General features: G+C 44.4%; 1 protein-coding gene across 3 annotated transcripts in view; it reads right to left on the bottom strand.

Annotated features, from left to right (window-relative positions):
- Positions 1 to 20374, bottom strand: part of GEN1 (GEN1 Holliday junction 5' flap endonuclease) — a 129585-nt gene that overhangs the window by 38315 nt on the left and 70896 nt on the right. For 2 of the 3 annotated variants that reach the window (XM_029595952.1, XM_029595953.1), the window contains one exon: positions 2388 to 2449. In XM_029595952.1, the coding sequence (XP_029451812.1) occupies positions 2388 to 2449 (62 nt within the window). Of the gene's footprint in view, positions 1 to 2387; positions 2450 to 9660; positions 9713 to 20374 lie in introns of all 3 variants that reach the window. The other variant, XM_029595954.1, reaches the window with a different exon arrangement.

The raw sequence follows: 20374 nt of genomic DNA, 5'->3' as shown, positions 1-20374 counted from the left end.
GAGTTGAATACCACCAATTTGTTAAGTCAGCCAGTGACTCAAACACTCTGTTGCCACAACTCAATACGGCTTGGAATTTCTCTAGTTCAACCTTTGATTGTATAATTATCTATTTCCTTACTTTGTAGCAATCTTCATTCAAGTTCACAATGTAAGGATAACAACAATAAATGATGGTCTGGCCACCCCAATGGTGTCATGAGCAAAGAGGGATGAGACCTAGGACTGCTGATGGGTTGATGCCACCTGGGTGGTGAAGCCACTGCTAGGTCTTGGCAGGCAGCAGCTGAGACAAGGCAAGGCAAGGGAAAAGTCCAGGAACAGTCTGAGTTCAGGGCTGGTAGATAGTAAAGAGGTCAAGATAGGCAGCATAGCAACAGGAGTCGAGAACAAATATAGGTCAGGGCAAGCGGCAATTAGGTGAGATCTAAAGTCCATTCTAAGTCAGCACCAAGAAGACAGTCCAAAGGGGCTGACGGGAAGCAGAAACAGACGGCAGGAGAGCAAGGCAAGGCTGGAATGAGGCAAGAACTGGAAGTGAAGGCAGGAGTTGGAAACAAGCGCTGGAACACAGCAACACATACTGCAGGCAAAAGCATGACAGAAGACCTGTTGCTAAGATGCAGACTGGTAGCAGAAGGCTTCCTTATGTACTAGGCCGAGATGTGATGTCATCAGTCAGCACCTCTAGGAAGTCCCAGTATCAGGAACTATAAGAGGATGCCCTGGTGACAGGAAGTGCTAACTACAGCCCTTGGAGCTGCACAGGATGGGTCATTTTGCTGGAATGCTTGAAGATAAGAGGCATTCCAAATGGTAACACACAAGATAGAGACAATGGGTACACATTTTCCTGGCTGAATAATAAGTCTAATATACGGCCTAACCTATGTGTAGGACCTTGAATTTTTTTATTCAGTCCTAAAGCTGATAAAAATTCATTAACATGAGGAATTGCTACATTATACGCATACATATTACAATCTCCATGGACATAGCAGGCACTATTGCTGCTATACCAGGTCATAGTGACAGCTGTTGCTGCTAAAAGCAGGAAAGAATCACTCACCTGGTGTAGCTCCTGTATAGTAGAGCAGATCCTGAGCACAATCAGTTAATTTGAAACAAGCTGGGGGATTATCAGAACAAACCAGTTTCTGATAGTGGGAAATCAGCAAAGCCTGGACTCTGCTTCACAATTTTCTGTGCACAAAATATAATTTCGGCTTCTTTTGCGCACATAAATCAAAGGGAGAGGGAAGAGCAGAGCTGGGAGCCCATCTCTCTATCACTGTAACCCACATCACTAGCTCTAGCACTGGAAACTTTACTCCACTGCTGACCAGGAGTAAAATTTCCAGTACTAGTTTTCTTAACTCTTAAGTCAGCACACCTTTTTGCATGGGAGGGGGTGGAAATAGCTAATAAACTTAACATGAGATTTACAGGAAAGGATGATAAATTGTGCGCACACCATTGTGTGCGCAAATCTCCTTACTGTATTAGGAGTAAAGTTTGCACATAGAAATTGTGTGCAAAGCTGCTGGTAAAAGTATGTGCTCTGTTGAGTGCACCTTATTGCATCAGCCCCCAAGGGAAGAGTACATAACTGGGATTATTTTGTCCAATGACCACAAGATAGAGAAACAGCGTGATAAGGTGATAGTCAGAGGGATGCTAGGGTGCATAGAGAAGAAAAAGCCAGTAGAAAAATAAAAAGATGATCATGGCTCTGTATGGGGTATTGGAGAGACCTGATCTCAGATATTGTGTTAACCTCTGAAAGAATATGGACAGGGTGGAGGTGGCTCAGAGAAATGGTACCAAAATAGTGCAGGGTCAACATAGGAAGAGGACAGAGAGAGGGAATATGACAGACATTCAGATGCCTGAAAGATGTAAATCAGGTATAGGAAGCAAATCTTTTTCAGGGGAAAAAATGTTCCAGCATGCTCAGAGTATAAAGATCCTTGGAAATGGGTGAGGGGCACTGGTAGAATCCAGGAGCAATATCAGAAAATATTTCTTCACAGAAAAGGTGGTGGATACATGGCATGGCCTCCCAGTGGAAGTGGTGGTGACAAAAACAATAGTAGAATTTAAGAAGGCCTGGGATAAGCACCGATGATTCCTAGCTATGAAGATGTGAGGGGAAAAACAAGAAATCCACTGGAGTCTATGGTACTGCATCAGGAATGAAATTGGGCAGACTAGATGGGCTTTACGGTGCTTAAAATGCCATCATATTCTGGATTTCATATTCTCTGTTTATGAATCATGAGAGGCATGAGAAAAATCATGACATTTCGAGAAAGAGAAAAAAAAGCAATTGCCAATTAAGAAATGCTAGCATCAAGCCACACAAATGAAGTATAAAATTCACAAACCTGGCTTTTGCCATTCAACTTCAAAACATGAAATTCCACTTCTAACACGTGTTTTGATTACCCTGTTAAAAAAAATATATGTACATTGAACACATTTCTAATTCTATTATCTTGCTAGAGAGATCTGCAGTTTGGTGGCTATGTAGTTGGTTCACAGAGCTCCACTTCCTGGAAACCCAGGTACCATTTACTTGCTTAGTGTGAGACACTGACAAGACATTGAAAAGAAAACTGGAGCCACTCTATTGCAAAAGTCTACATAGAAATACACAATTGGTATCAATTACAATTTTCACTTGTAAGTTATTTTCTAAATAACTCAGAAGTTATTTAGAAAATAACTTGCAAGTGAAAATTATGGCTTATATCAACCATGCTTGATACTTGAATTGTATTTATTACCGCTTTGTATATAACTCAGTTTGTACCTTGTATATAATTACCCTGCTGCCCTCTTGTTCAACCCTTATTATTGCTTGTTATTTTGAGTTACGCTATACCTCCTCCTGCCCTGTCTTCTCTTGTGCACCCTGCACGTTTTTTGCCCCCTGCCCCTTTCCTGTTCTTTGTACTTTGTTTCAAGCTTCTTAGTTATAATGTAAACCGGTATGATGTTTGCACACTAATGCCGGTATATAAAAGTTATAAATAAATAAATAAAGTTATTTTTCTGCATGACTAAGGCCAGTAAAATTAATGCTATAAATGACTTTACAAATGCTGGCTCTGGCTGGCAGATAATTATATTATAAATAACAGCACACACAACACATAATGAATCAATCTGTAGTTTGTGTAATATGTAATTTGTGAACCTGCAATGAACATGGCAGTTTCCTGAAAAGCAGGTTAATTACATGGATGTATCTTTAAGAAGTGTTGTGCGCATAGATTATCTGCCGATAGCCATCCTGGTATTTTTTCTGCTGATGCCAGAATAAATCCCAAGATGCACTTTTCTCCCTGACATCAGAGTACTAATTCAGTGCTAATTCTGTGCCACATAACAAAAATGTTATGTGGCACAGAAACCTCTATGGAGCAGGCAATGCAGACATGGAGAGTTCTCATCTGGTCATCAGAATAGCTAGGGAAGCACCAGAAGCCCCAGTGTCTCTCTCCCCCAGATATTAAACAAATGGACAGAGGGGGAAAAGATACACGAGTATCACAATGGGCTGATTCCCTCTATATACAAGTGCAGGAGGTGGGAGAAGTCAGCATGCTACAGACAGCTGGGCTCAGTTAGTTACCTTGGCTGCAGAATGTAGCTATTATATAACAAAACCAGCCTCTGAAAAAGCTCCCCAACTTACAAACCAAAATCACACAAAAAGGTTAAGGGAAATGTAAATGTTAAAGCTGGTCAAAGTTTGTCTGGTACAGTACAACAAGCAGAGGTGGATTAAGCTCACCACCGCTGAAAGTGTGCTACACCATTTTAATTGTATTTTAATGAAATAAGCAATATGCCACTTTTTAAACTTTTTTTTATATTTTCTTTTTGCATTTACAATGTTAGGTACGCTCTTATTGTGAATTAATGTCCAAATATTTGAGCGTGCTAGCTTGTAAAAACCCTGTTATTTTCTCTCTCTCTCTCTTTTGAAATAGATGAGCGGGCTCGAGGTATTATAACAACTTAGAATCGGCAGCGCTGAGTTCACGTACTTGCCGGTGACGTCACCCACTCGCTACACTTTGCCTGACACAGCCAGCATTTCGACGGTACCCCGTCTGCTTCAGGGCCTTGAGAGAGTTTTTAATCATAATTCGTCCGGCAAAAACCCAGCCATGCTGAATGTAGCTGCCATAGTTCCACTGTTTCTGTTCCCAACACTCAGAATGAGTTATATCAAGGGCTGAAGTGCACACTCTACCTGATTCACTCAGCCTGAGGATAAGACAATGGCTGGAAGAGTCAAAGGAGGAAGCTCAAGAGCCCGGGTGCTGTACACAGGCGTTTGATAGGAGCATTAGATGGGATGACTTTTCCGTGGTACACCTGATCAGGTCTGAAGGCACACTGGTTGAGACACACTGCACTAAGAACCAGATTAAGACCTAATTGGGGAAATAAAACCCTAAACTGTCTATGAATACGTTTAATTTCACAAAGGAAGCAAGATACATCTAGGTGGGAAGCCACAGAGATCCCTTGAATTAGACCCCTATTTCAGGAGATAACTACCACCTGCACTTGCAGGAATTAGGGGCTAACTCCTTGTCAAAACCTTTACTGGAGGAAGGACTAAAAACTGGAATAACCATTCGCCAAGGAGAAAAATAGATCTTTGTAACAATCCTCAACAAGTCACCAGACCCAAACATAAGCCAATTAAGTGGAATTCTTATGGGCTTTCAGCAAAATGTATTTATTATTTATTTGCTTTTATATACCAACATTCGTTGGCGTACATCACATCGGTTCACATTATAACAGTTGGAATAGTATGACTGTGAAACAATGCCCTTTTCCTGCATAACTGAACCTTTTCAAGCCCATAAGACATGTGAAATTTGGTCTTGTGTTAGGGGACCATATGTTATTCCACTGTATAGCCAGTGAACATCCCATTCTAGGCTTTTGCTGGTATACCGACTGTGGCATTGGGACGTTCTGCTGTCTGGGAGAGCAAGGACCATGCTGTTGATGGTGATGAGAGGGCAGAGAAGAATGTCGCCTTCATGGATAGAAAGGTTTCTTTGGTACCATACTTGAACACTTTCTAGAGAAGGAGGGTGGGTGTACACTGCAGCAAAAAGGGTCTGAAGGGGAGCAAAGTGTTCTTTCATTTGACCCATCACCTCTTTGACTTTATCCCCAAAGACATTCTCCCCATTACAAGCACATTGGCGAGCCTGTTTTTGGACATTCTGACTTAGGTCTGAGACCAACAAGCCTGCAGGCTCCAATACCCACTATAGAGACAAATCCATTACAAATAAAAACAAAAAGTAGACTGGACTATGTGTTTTCCACACTCCATCCCTTTGGCCACTAGTGACTCCAGGGCATCATGCTGCTCCTGAGGAAGATGCTCTGATAAACTCTGTGGGGTAGATTTTAAGAGGCGCGCGAACAGCCTACTTTTGCTTGCGCATCAGACTCAAGCAAAAGTACGCTGGATTTTAGTAGATACGCGTGGAGCCGCGCGTATCCACTAAAATCCTGGATCGGCGCGCGCAAGGCTATCGATTTTGTATAGCCTGCGCGCGCCGAGCCGCGCTGCCTCCCCCCGTTCCCTCCAAGGCCGCTCCGAAATCGGAGCGGCCTCGGAGGGAACTTTCCTTTGCCCTCCCCTCACCTTACCCTCCCTTCCCCTACCTAACCCACCCACCCGGCCCTGTCTACACCCCCCCCTTACCTTTGTCGGGGGATTTACGCCTCCCGGAGGGAGACGTAAATCCCCGCGCGCCAGCGGGCCTGCTGCGCGCCGGGCCGCGACCTGGGGGCGGGTACGGAGGGCGCGGCCACGCCCCCGGGCCGTAGCCACGCCCCATACCCGCCCCCAAAACGCGGCCGACACGCCCCCGAAACGCCGCGTCGACCGGGCCCGCCCCCCGACACGCCCCCCTCCGAAAACCCCGGGACGTACGCGAGTCCCGGGGTCTGCGCGCGCCGGTAGGCCTATGTAAAATAGGCTTACCGGCGCGCAGGGCCCTGCTCGCCTAAATCCGCCCGGTTTTGGGCGGATTTAGGCGAGCAGGGCGCTGAAAATCCGCCCCTTTATGTCTTTCAGAATGTTCCACATATATTGGCTCATAAAAAGCTGGTAAGAAGCAAAGTGAGCATTAAGCAACCAAGCTGTGCTCATAAGTTTTCATACCCCTGGCAGAATTTGTAAGATGTGTAGCATTTTAAGAAAATATGAGTGATCAGACAAAACATATCTGTTATTAATGTGTTTCAAATAAAAACTATTATGCATCATAGAATAGCACAATCAACAAACAATAACAATCATCTTTCTCCGGCTGAATCAAACGCCCGCACGACTGGCACTGACCTGTCGGGGTCAAGGGCCCAATACGACCGCTTGCTGATCACCCCACCCCAGCAACCACCATCCGACTGGCACCCCTCCGCCTCACGACCGAGAGGCACGCCCATCAACCGCATCATCATCGCGCCAGGAAGGAGCCTTCAAAGGCAGGCGAAGGCCGCAGGCGCCATGTGCCAAAGGAGCGCGACAAAGGGGCCTGCCCCTTGTTGTGCTGCCCCTGAGGTGCTGAAAGATAATCGTGGAAACAGACTCTCTAATTCATTGTCGTCGCTCGTGCACAAATACCCTGATAAAAATCACTGAATATAACAGAGCTTCGACGGCTTGAGAAAACAGCACGGAACGACACTTTTCAGGTAAAGATAGTGAGTTTACCCTACTCTGTGGTGCAAACAGTATCAACTCCACTTGCTGAGTACGAACTGCCCTGGTACTGGGCAGCTGACAGTTCATCTTTCTGAGCTAGGCGGGTGGCCTCGCAGAAATATCTCACATTAGAAGACACTCCCGATTTGGGAACAGTTATCTGGCTGACATTTGTTTCGGATGCAACAGGGGTCATACAACATGTCCCTCCCAAATCAGCTAAAGATTACCTCCTCAGCCATCAAGCCCCAACCAGATAGGCATAGACATTTGGTTTACCTACCAATCAAAGACACCTTTAAAAAAATGTTCTTACTTGTTTTCCTACTCATTAACGTCCAATCATTAACAAAAAAATGTATGCTGATCTCTGATATACTACAAGATCAAAAACCAGACTTTATTGCAGTAACCAAAACCTGGTTTAATAACAAATCAAATATCCAATAATCTATATGATCTCTTCTCATTACCCAGAGTAACATGTTGAGGAGGATTAATGTTAATAATAAAAAAAAAAATTTGCTATGAAATTAATTCCACATACACTACCACACCAATATGAAGTAGCCATATTCAACTCACCCGAATTACAGATCTGCCTAGTGTACTGTCCTCCTGGAAAATATTTCTCCTCTAATTGAATTCTTTATATCAAATCTCAATCACAAGAAACCCACTATCATTCTCGGGGACTTCAATCTTCATACTGATGAGATCCTATCTCACACATGCCAAACTCTCATAGATACATTATCTGCACTCAGCTATTAGTCGTAAACAATCCAACCCATAAAGCAGGCCACACACTTGACTTAGTCTTTACTAAAGATAACTTTCTTAGCAACTCTTTTGTACCTTGCTCCCCCAGTTCCATGGTCCAATCATTACCTACTAAGCTGCCAGACTGTAATTAATACTAAAAATATGTTAAAATATACTAATACTACCATCTTTAAATACAGGCCCACATTTCCCAATATATTTATTACAACAAGAACTCGAAAAGCAACTAATTAACATTGACCTCTCAAATATTAACAATGCCTCCCAATCCCTGATCCAAATTACATCTGAAGTCACTAATACTATTAACCCAGAACAAACTAAATGTCTTGATAACACTTGAAAAAAACTCCAGTCCATGGTACAATAAACAACTGAGAGATACCAAACTTATCTTAAGAAGAAAAGAAAAAGCCTGGCGCAAAAAGAAATGCCCATTAACATTAGCTAAGTATCGCATCTACTTAGCATATTATAAAAATATGATAAACAAAACCAAACGAGAATACTATAGCAAAAAAATCCAAAATTGTTCTCACAATCCAAAAACATTATTTAATATAGTGAATAAACTAATTTCTGACAGTAACCCTACAACTACCTACACAAATAAAAATCTGAGTCAAGACCTGGCTAAAATTTTCAAAAATAAAATTAATAAAATAACCAAGAACATAAACAAAATCCCTCAGCAAATGTTAAATTAGTTAGTAAAGAGGTTACACCATGGTCTACCTTCGACCCTGTCTCGAACATTGAAATTGAGGGCTTAATTAAGTCTTTAAATCCTGCTAACCACAAACTTGACAAAACCCCAATACACACTTTAAAAGAAATATCACAAATCATTACTCCAGTAATCACAGATATCATCAATAAATCTTTAGATGAAGGAACTCTACCAGACAGTTTAAAATTGGCTATAATTAAACCCACTATAAAAAAAAAAAAAGAATCTAGATACTGCTGAACTATAATTACCGACCAATCTCCAATTTATCCTTTCTCGCTAAATTAGCCAAAAAGGCAGTTCTTAAGCAACTGAGCGAGCATTTAGAAAAGAATGATATTCTATACCCAACGCAATACGGATTCTGAAAACACTTTAGTACGGAGACCCTACTTCTCGCCCTATCTGACACGATTATGAGGGGTTTCGATAAGGGTCAACTTTATCTTCTTATCTTACTTGATTTTTCCGCAGCCTTTGACATGGTCAACCATAAAAGCGTAATATGCAGATTATCTAAAATAGGTATCACTGGTACAACAATGAACTGGTTCACCTCATTTCTTCACAATAGATTGTTTCAGGTAAATATTAATGACTCCAAATCAGAGACAACATCACTATCAGCAATACTTTTTAACATCTATCTCCTCCCATTATGTCAACTGTGCTCTAGTCTCAGCATTACCTACTTTATGTATGCTGATGACATCCAACTGGTCACTGACACATTAGAAACAACAACTTTCAGCCATGTATCTCAATGTCATAAAACAACTCCTAACTCATATGAGACTCTTTCTCAACACGGATAAGACTGAATGCATCCTACTTGAAAGAAAAACCTCAATAAACAAACAAACAATCCAAATAATACTATGCACATCGACAATTCAATTATCAAGCTAAGTGAAAAAGTGAAAGATCTCGGTATATGGATTGATCCAGAATTAAATTAAAAAAAACACATATCTATGAAGATAAAAGAAGGTTTTAACAAACTACTAATACTTAAACGCCTAAAACCACTCCTAAATCAACATGACTTTAGAACCATACTACAATCCTTGATTTTTAAGAGCTTTGATTATTGTAATTCGCTGCTATAACCAAATACACGACCGCTTCAAATACTCCAGAATGCAGCAGCTAGAATTCTAACTGGCCATAAAAAAACAGAACATATTACACCTGTCTTAAAATCTCTTCACTAGTTACCCATTGACAAACAGATTGAGTTCAAAGTACTCTCCATCTTACACAAGACAATATATGGAAAGGAAGTTGAATGGCTAAATGCAGTAATCTGAATACATACCCCACAGCGCAACACAAGATCGGCAAATAAGGCATTACTATCAATACCCGCAGTCACCAGACTTACCTCAGTATGGGAGAGAGCGATTTCACTGGCGGGACCAGGCCTGTGGAACGCTCTACCATAAAATTTAAGGAAACAGAGCAATTTAAATATTTAGAAAACTCCTAAAAACTTGGCTGTTCGAGCAAGCATACAGAGACAGCATAGACTAAGCTACATTTCCACACTCACCACATCATTTCATATAACTGTCTATTCCATTTACTAATAAGATTTAATACTTCTATGACTTATGAAGGTTGGAATCTCCATACTCCTAATAATTAACTATGTATGCAACACATTTATTTAGTTTAATTTAATCTTATGTTCCATTATATATCCATATTAATCTGTTAATTTATAGTTTGATATATCAATTAATAATTGTATTATTAGTGAGTTAACTTTTTGGCTTACAGATTGTAACTTTCCTATGTTTTATTGTTATACTTCTAAACCATTGTGAAGGCAAGTACCAAACAACGGTATATAAAAACCTACAAGTAAATAAAAAACTACAAATAAAAATAAGGTAAATATTAACATGGTCCTGTTCAAAAATTTACAAACACCCAAATTGACACACGTAGGTTGAAATGGCAAGAAAGGGTAAGAATCCACACTTGTGCCTTGTTTGTGTTGCGATCCTGGTCACTGGTCCTGCGACCGGGCCCTTACCTCCTTCGGGCCGTCCAGCAGGCCACAGCATTCCACGACATGCTCCGGGCTTTGACTGGCCTTCTCCACGGCGGCGTCCCCACAAGGGAGACGCCGCCGAGCTCCTCTCAATAGGCCCGCCCCTTAGGCGCACGCGTAAGAGAGAGGCAAATTTAAAGGGACCTTGGCGGGAAACTTCGGCTGGCCCCCGGGATGACGTCAGACGCCGGCAGGGTATTTAAACCCAGCTCCTGCCTCAGAACATCACCTTGCAACGAGGTTCGCTCCCTGGAGTCTTCAAGTTGCAGTTCCAGCCTTTGTTCCTGTTCCAGATCCAGCTTCGTCCTGATCCTTCGGCCTGTCTTCCTGGTTCCTGACTTCGGTATGTCTTTTTGGAGTTCCCGTCTGCTGCCAGCCCTGACCTTTGGACCGTCCTAACGTCCTGCTTCTCTGCCTCCTCTGCGACATCTGAATTTCACCTTGGACTTTCCTCTCTGGGAGACCGCACCTAAGTCCAAGGGTTCCTCCCGGGGGGCGGGGGGGACGGGACACGGACCTCGAGCTTCCAGTGGTGAAGCTCCTGGTTGGTCTCCTGGCTCCATTCTGCCTCCCGGCCACTACATCTTCTGCAGAATACTCCTCAGCACTTCTTCATCTTCCATAGGTTGGCCCAAGGGTCCACAAACCATAACAGTTTGCAAGGCCATGGACCCGGCAGATATTTCTGGACTACAGGCCATTCCGGGAATGGCACAATGACTACAGCAGCAGCACTGTCTGGACGCCCTGGCAGCCACCGTCGAGTGATTGGCTAATCGCTTGGAATCCCGGTTCACCTTCTGGTTCCAGTTCCTGGGCCAGCGGCTTCCACACAGTTGCCGGCTCCTCTTCATTACGCTGGTGAGGCCAAGCACTGCCGGGGGTTCCTAAACCAATGCTATATACGGTTCTCTCTTCAGCCGAGTCAGTTTCAGTCTGATTCAGTGAAAGTCGCTTACATCCTGTCATTACTGGATGGGAGGGCCCTGGCCTGGGCTTCGCCTTTGTGGGAGCACAATGATTCCATGTTGAGTAACCTCCAGCAATTTGTGCTCAACTTCAAATAGATGTTTGATGAGCCAGCACGTCACTCCACTGCAACCACGGAACCTTTACAGCTGCGCCAGGGGTCTCAGTCACTGGCAGATTACGCAATCGACTTCCGCACTCTGGCCACAGAGTTGGGTTGGTGAGAGCTTGCATGGCATTTTCCTGGAAGGACTATCTGTTCGCATAAAGGACAAACTAGCAGCCAGAGACCTTCCAGATGATCTCAACAACCTGATCGATCTGGCGGGTAGAATAGACTGCTGGCTTCAACAGAGGGCTTGTGAGGTTCGTCCGCCTCGGAGATATGTCTCTCTGGCCCTGGCTTTTCTCCAGGCCTCTGATGTCTCCTCAACCTCAGTCGAACTCCCATACAGACCCACATGCAGAAGAACCCATGGAGCTGGGACGAAGCTCTCTGACTACAGAGGTGAGAAGACGACGAACACTGGGCCTATGCCTGTATTGCGGCGGCAAGAGCCACTTCCTGGCCCAGTGTAAAGAGCGTTTGGAAAACGCCAAAGCCTAGGCATCACAGAGGAGCTGTCCCTAGGCTGCATCAATCCTGCTTCTCAATGTACAGTCCCAGTAACCCTTGAGTATCCCGGAGGGACCTTCTCTACACTTGCATTTATCGACTCAGGGGCAGGAGGGAAATTTATCCTGTATGATTTGGTACAACTCCTCCAGATTCTGGTTCATCCTCGTGACCCACCACTGCGGATTACTTCCATTCGTGGCACACTGCTTCCTGGGTGTGTCTCTGCCTCTACCACACCAGTAACCCTCCGAACTGGAGTCCTTCACACAGTCAAGATAGCTTTCTTGGTCTTAGAAAAAGCAGTCCACCCCATCATGTTGGGGTTACCCTGGCTCCAGAGACACTCCCCTGTTATCCATTGACATACCCTACAAGTAGCAGCCTGGAGATCGAATTGTTTCTCAACCTGCCTGCCGATGTTGTCTCGGCCCGGTATTGCATTGATGACCACTTCGCTAGCACTACCTTCCCAATATGCTGATTTTACAAATGTATTTTCCAAAGAAAAGGCGGAGCTTCTACCACAGCATCGTCCGTTCGACTGTGCTATTGATTTACTGCCTGGCACCGCCCAGAGGGCGAGTTTATCCGTTGTCCCTCCCGGAAACACAAGCTATGTCAAAATACATCACAGAAAACCTAGCCCGCAGATTCATCCGTCCCTTCAAGTCTCCAGCTGGAGAGGGCTTCTTCTTTGTAGGGAAGAAGGACGGGTCCCTCAGGCTCTGCATTGACTATAGAGGACTAAATGCTATCACACGACTGGATTGGTATCTGTTACCCCGCATTCCTGAACTACTCGACAGATTGCAGGGGCTAAGGTATTTACTAAGCTCGGTCTCCGTGGAGCTTATAACTGTGTCCTAATCCGCCCCGTGAACGAATGGAAGACGGCCTTCAATACCCAGGACGGACATTTGAGTACCTTGTTATGCCCTTCGGGCTATGTAATGCTCCAGCGGTCTTCCAAAACTTGATGAACAAGGTACTTCGGGAGATGCTACTTTCGTCTGTTATTGTTTATATAGATGATGTCTTGATTTATTCCAAAGATGTGACTACTCACCGTCAGCACGTGAGACAGGTCTTACAGATCCTAGGAAACAATCATCTCTTTGCAAAACTGGAAAAATGCTTGTTTGAGCAGGAGTCACTCCCCTTCTTGGGCTACACTGTTTCATCCACTGGGTTCAATATGGATTCAGACAAGGTGCCTGCCATCAAGGAATGGCCCCGGCCTGTAAGAATAAAAGCCCTCCAATGCTTTCTGGGTTTTGCAAACTTTTATAGGAGGTTTATACCTCACTACTCCCTAAGAGTTGCACCCCTCACAGAGCTTACTAAGAAGGGGGCTGATGCCAAGAAATGGCCCCTGGCGGCATGCCATGCATGCGAAGATTTGAAAGAGGCCTTTTTATTGGACACTTGTCTACATCACCCAGATCCCCAGTGACTTTTCGTTGTGGAAGTGGATGCTTCCAATATTGCAATGGGCGCAGTTCTCAGCCAAGTTTTTAGCAAAGGGAAGTTACTTCCTTGCTCTTACTTCTCTCGAAGGTTTTCTGCAGCAGAAAGGAACTATGGTATTGGGGACAAGGAACTCAGAGCCACCATGTCGGCATTTGAAGAGTGGCGGCAGTGGTTGGAGGGGGCTCAACACCCCATTGTAGTATATACAGATCACAAGAATTTGGAATTCTTATGCCGAGCTCAGCGTCTGAACTCCAGGCAAGCCCGCTGGTCACTATTCTTCAGCTGCTTTGACTTCTCCCTTCGCTATAGGCCTGCAACCAAGACTATACGGGCCGATGAATTATCCCGTACCACAGAACTCGAAGAATTGGGTAACCCACCTTAGTACATCCTAAACCAGTGATTCTCAACCGGTGTGTCGCGACACACTAGTGTGTCGCCAAGCACTGGCTGGTGTGTTGCGTGCTCCCGGTCTCTCCCGCTGCTCTTTCTTCCCTGCTGCCTTTGCCGCCGGGATATCAGCACGTTCAAGCCCAGTGGGAACGGCAGCGGTGCTAGAAGAAGCTGTGGCACCCACGGCTGGCATTTTCTTCTTCCCGCGCCCCCCCACCCCCCCGTGACCCGGAACAGGAAGTGATATGCGGTGCGCGGGAAGGAGAAAGAACCGTGCCGCGTGATAAAGTAGCAGTGGCAGCTGCAGCATCGGCCCCCGAGCAATTGAAGCAGCCGGAAAGGAGACAACAGCATGAGCCTCCTGCGGCCGATGGGATTCTTCTTTCTTGGCCTGCGGGGGCTGGAGGAGGAGGCTGCAGCTACCATTTGGCGGGGGGGGGGGGGGGGGGAGGAAGTGAATGAGAGAAAGAGAGAGAAGCAGCCAGCCAGCTTGTGTGTAAGTGAGAGAATGTATTTGATTGAGAGCCTATGTGTAAGTGAGAGAATGTATTTGATTGAGAGCATGTGTGTGATTGAGAGAAACTGGTTAGAGAGCTGATGTGTGTGTATATGTGAGAGACAATGAAAGTGACTACTCAAGGAGATGACTGATGTGTATGTGAGAGTGTGAGAAAGCATGGGAGTAAGAAGCCTGGTGTTGCGGGGGTGTGTGTGAAAAAGCATGGGAGTGAGAAGCCTGATTATGTGAGAGAGAGCATGGGAGTGGGAAGCCTGTGTGTGTGTGCATGCATGAGAGAGAGAGACTGGTTGGTAAGGTGACTGTGTGTGTGAGAGAAAGACTGGTGTGTGTGAATGTGAGAGAAAGAATGTGATTCAGGGAATGAGAAGCCTGTGCAGTGGAGAGCGAGCATGGAAATGAGAGAGAGACTGGTGTGTGTGTGTGTATATGTGTGTGTAACAGAGAGTAAGTGATTATGGGAATGAGAAGCCTGTGCATGTGAAGAGAGTGAGCATGGGAGTGAGAAACCTGGGTGTGTGAGAGACACAGCATGGGAGGGAGAAGCCTGTATATGTAAGACAGAACATGGAAATGGGAAGCCTGTGTGTGTGTGTATGCATGAGAGAGATCAGGTGACTGGTGTGTGTTTGTGTGTGACTGTGAGAGAAAGAAAGTGATTATGGGAATGAGAAGCCTGTGCATGTGGAGAGAACAAGCATGGGAGTGAGAGACTGGTGAGTGTGTGTGTGAGACAGAGAAAGTGATTATGAGAGTGAGAAGCCCGTATATGTAAGTAGAACTCAGGAGTGGGAACCCTGTGTGTGTGTGTGTATGGCATGAGAGAAACTGTTCAGGAAGGTGACTGGTGTGTGTGTGTCAAAGACTGTTTGGGAGATGATTGGTGTGTGAGAGACAGAAACTGGTCATGGGGGCATGACTGGTATGGTGTGTGTGTGTGAGAGACATGGGCATTAAGGAAGAGGACCATGAGTATAGAGCTTAGCCTCTACTGCTGCTTCTGCTGTGTGCTACGGCCTGCATGGAAGAGGAGTAGGAGAGCTGCTGGAGGGGGTAAGTAAAGGTGGCTTTTTAAGTTTATTTTTCTTGATTGACTGCCATTTTAATTATTTAATGTGTCTGCTTTTTTTTGAAATATTTTATTGGTGTTTGGAGAATTTTTAATAGTTTTTATGAGTTTTTAATTGTTGGATGTTATTCTGTTCATAGCTGTTTTGTAACATTTATTCTGCTTATTAGTATAGTTTTACAATTATTTCTGTCTGGGGATCTATAGCTGCTTGCTAGTTCTGTTTTCCTAATAAGAGGTGTATTGGTTTTTAGGGCCTGATTTAATATTTGTAGTGTTGCCTTTTCATAGATAGGGTTGCTCCTGTTTGAGTGTATTCCATAATACAGGTGTAACTGTGTGCGGATTAGTTTATGTGCATTACTACAGATCCTGGGAGTATGTTAGGTCGGTTCTGTGTCTGTTACCGAGATGAGATATTTTACTAGCATGTAAGCGTTTTATCATTCTTATTTGTTGTGTTTTCTCAAGAGGACATGCATTGGTGGTAAACTGCTGTCTTTTCATAAGTAGGGCTATTGAACCTGGAAGTAGAAGGAGTTTGAGTTGCTGTTACTGCGATGACACCAGAACATCTTTTTTGTAGGGTGAGTTGTATGGGGAATGTCATAATTTTGCTTTACATCCATTATTGTGGGTCAGGGGGGTTCCCTTGGATGCAAACTGTACTTTTACATCTAGCCCCGTGACGATCATGGGTCAGTTTGTCACGCATGTGAGAACCATCTGTCAGGTGTGTCCCGACAGAAAAAAGGTTGAGAACCACTGTCCTAGACCCAGTAAGGGTCAGTGTGGCAAGTACAGACGTAGCCCCAGAAGGCAAGACTGTAGTTCCAAGACATTGGAGAAGAAAAGTTCTTTCATGGGCACATGACTCTCTCACAGCCAGACATCCTGGTAGAGTAAGAACTTTGGAACTCCTTTCCCGGTATTATTGGTGGTCTCGCATGGGACAAGACGTCTGAACATATGTAATGAACATATGTAGTGCCTCTACCCACCTTTAGGCTTTGTATATAGTACTTTTTATGTTATCAACCCACTTATTTATTTCCAAGTTATTTTCTTCCTGTTCCTTGTAAGACATTTACTTGTCACTGTTGTTATTGTTCAAAATGTAAACCGAATTGATCAGTAATTCTGTTACTGGAAAATCGGTATAGAAAAGTTCTAAATAAATAAATAAATGTAAGCTCCTGTGCCAAGCAAAAGCCCTTATACCAGGTCATCCTTGGGGACTTCTACAACCTCTGCCAGTGGAACCATGGACACACTTATCCACAGATTTCGTAGTTGATCTTCCGCTTTCTGAAGGGAAAACAGTCATTTGGGTCACAGTGGACCGATTTTCCAAGATGCCCCAATTTGTACAACTATCCAAGCTTCCTTCTGCGCCGGAGTTGGCCCAACTCTTTACGCAGCACATCTTCTGAGCTCATGGATTGCCTCTTCATAGCGTTTCTGACAGAGGTCCACAGTTTACAGCTAGATACTGGAGAGCTCTGTGCAAAAAATTTGGGATCCAGTTGGATCTCACCTCCGCATTCCATCCCCAGAGTAATGGACAAGCAGAGCGTACTAATTGTTCCTTAAAGACTTTCCTTCGAGCCTTCATAGCAGAGAAACAAGACAATTGGGTGTCCCTGTTATCCTGGGCCAAATTCTCTTACAATCACACCCATTCATCCACAGGGAGAACTCCCTTCCAGCTGGTATATGGGAAGCAACCCAAATTACCTTTACCACTCCCATTAGTGGTACCATCTCCAGCAGCCCAGATGTCATCTCAACAGCTTCATGCCCTTTAGAACTCAATTCAAGTGAAACTACAGCACATGGCTGCTACTGCCAAAAGATTTGCCGATCGACACCGCCGCCCGGCCCCGGTATTTCTGCCAGGAGACCAGGCTTGGCTAAGCACTAAGAACATTCACCTTCGTCTACCTTCTCATCGCCTGGTACTTACGTTCTTTGGGCCATTCAGAGTTGCTGAGAGAGTGGGTGCAGTGTCCTATTGCTTACGTGTTCCCAATACATTGAGAATCCACAACGTGTTCCACGTCTCTCTACTCAAGCCCGTGATCCTTTCCAAGTTTCATCGAAAGACACCTGAATCACTTGAGATACCTGCAGCAGCGGAGACCATTTATCAAGTGCGTGAGGTACTGGATGTACGCTTCCATCACCGCAGGTGGGAGTATTTGCTCTCTTGGGAGGGATGTGGTCCTGAGGACAATACATGGGAACCAGCCAGCAACATATTGGACAAATCACTCCTGCACCAGTTTCATCTGGATCATCCTAGTAAACCTGGACCTTCGAGGAGGGAACGTAAGGGGGGGAGGGTACTGTTGCGATCCCAGTCGCGGGTCCCGCGACCGGGCCCTTACTTCCTTCGGGCCGCCCAGCAGGCCACAGCATTCCCCGACGCGCTCCGGGCCTTGACTGGCCTTCTCCGCGGCGGCATCCCCACGAGGGAGACACCACAGAGCTCCTCTCGATAGGCCCACCCCTTAGGCACGCGCGCGAGAGGCAAATTTAAAGGGACCTTGGCGGGAAACTTCGGCCGGCCCCCAGGATGATGTCAGATGCCGGCAGGGTATTTAAACCCAGCTCCTGCCTCAGAACATCGCCTTGCAACGAGGTTTGTTCCCTGGAGTCTTCAAGTTGTAGTTCCAGTCTTTGTTCATGTTCCAGATCTAGCCTTGTCCTGATCTTCAGCCTGTCTTCCTGGCTCCTGACTTTGGTACGTCTTTTGGAGTTCCCATCTGCTGCCAGCCCTGACCTTCGGACCATCCTAACATCCTGCTTCTCTGCCTCCTCTGCGACATCTGGATTTCATCTTGGAATTTTCTCTCCGGGAGACTGCAAAGTCCAAGAGGCTCGGGTCCTTATGGGCTCCTCCCGGGGGGACCTGGAGCTTCCAGTGGTGAAGCTCCTGGTTGGTCTCCTGGCTCCGTTCCACCTCCTGGCCACTACATCTTCTGCGGAATTCTCCTCAGCACTTCTTCATTTTCCGCAGGCCGGCCCAAGGGTCCACAAACCATAACATTTTGATTGTATTTAGTCTCTGTGAATAAATATTCAATGAGTTTCTTAGCTCTTGAGAAACCCTTGTGTATTTCATCCAGGGCTGCACTGGCTTTGATTACTGAAGCATGGGGAAAGCAAAAGAACTGTCAAAGGATCTGCAAGCAAAAGTAGTTCAACTTTATAAATCAGGAAAAGGATATAAAAAGATATCCAAAGATTTGAAAATGCTAATTCAAACTCTGAACAAAAAATGGAAAATTATGAGTTTTGTTAATACCAAGAAAGACCAAGAAAGATTTCTGACACAACCGCCAGGAAAATTTGTTGGGATACAAAAAAAAAAAACCCCACAAGCAACTTTTACTGAAATACAGGCTTCTCTATTTATTATTTATTGGATTTTGTATACCGTCACTTGGGATCCATCGTAACAGTTCACAACAGTAAATAATATACATCAAACATAGTAAAATCAGCTTAATATAAAACTAAAACATAACTGAAAGGCGTAAAATTACCGATCAGCCTCGTAAAAGTAACAATAACATTTCATAAAACAAAGTGGTATGGGTGTTTCAGCGTGCACAATAAGGAGAAACTTGAACAACAATAGTGCCAGAAAAAAGTCATTGCTACACCAATACCACAAAAGAGCCATGTTATAAGCCAAACAGCACCTAGAGAAGCCTCAAAACTTCTGGAACAAAATAATCTGGAGTAAGGAGACCAAAATTGAACTTTATGGTCACAACCATAAAAGCTATGATGGGAAGCACACCAGCCCTACTGTGAAGCATGGAGGAGGATGTCTACTGTTTTCAAAGTGTGTGAGCTACTGCGGCACAGGGAATTTAGTCAAAATTGATGGCAGGATGAATTCAGCATCTTATCAGAAAATAGTGGGGGAGAATTTGCATTCATTAGCCAGGAAGTGGCGCATGGGGCGAACTTGGACTTACCAACATGACAATGATTCAAAACATAAGGCCAAGTCGACCCTTCAGTGGCTGTAGCAGAAGAAAGTGAAGGTTCTGGAGTGACCATCACATCATTGAGCCACTTTGGGGAGAGCTCAAACATGCAGTTTATGCTAGACAACCAAAGAATTTACAGGATCTGGAGGCTTTTTGCCAAGAGGGATGGGCAGATTACAATATGAGAAAATAAAGGGCCTTATTCACAACTATCACAAAAGACCACAAGCTGTCATTGATGCAAAAGGGGTCAATACATGATATTAAGAACTAAGATAACTTTGATTACCGGCGCATGGGCGCACATATGCTGTCTTTCGCCACAGGTTGCAGCCATTTTATAACATACGTATGTATATAAGCGCATGGTATAAAATAGGCTGAACGTATGTATGTGTGCACAATTTTATACGGATGCGCACATGTGCGCGCAAATGCCTCCTCTACCATATAAGTGAAGGGATTTTGATAGATATGTGCACTGATGCAATTATCAGTTTCCCCACTTCGTTCCCAGTTCAACCAGGTAAAGGATCGGACTTCCTAACCCTCCCAGTTAATTAGCCTCCCTTTTACCTTGTTAGCCACGATCATTAAAACCCCACAAACTAGCATAGTTTTTTTTTTTGTTATTTTTTTTTAGGACTTATGCAGCATCCATAGCAGAAGTAAAGTTACGCGGAAGGAGACTCCAATGCGCACTTGTGCGCGTAAGTATTTACGTGCTGGTTTCATTCATAATCCTGGAAATCCCATGCCCCACTCCTTTTCAGTAAAAAAAAAATCTTGTGCGCGTATACAGGCACCTTTTAAAATCCATGTGGTGTGCGCCAGCTCAACGTCTGCACGTATCTCCCGGTTTTGGCATGCGTCAGGCTTTTAAAATTCACTTTTAAGGGTAAATATACTTTTTAACAGGACCATTTTATTATTTCGCTTATTGTTATGGTTTGTTTAATGATTGTGCTATTCTGTGTTGCATAATAATTTTA

Source organism: Rhinatrema bivittatum, chromosome 3 (genome assembly GCF_901001135.1).
Source record: "Rhinatrema bivittatum chromosome 3, aRhiBiv1.1, whole genome shotgun sequence".
Taxonomy (NCBI): domain Eukaryota; kingdom Metazoa; phylum Chordata; class Amphibia; order Gymnophiona; family Rhinatrematidae; genus Rhinatrema; species Rhinatrema bivittatum.
This window is presented reverse-complemented; position numbering and strand designations above follow the sequence as displayed.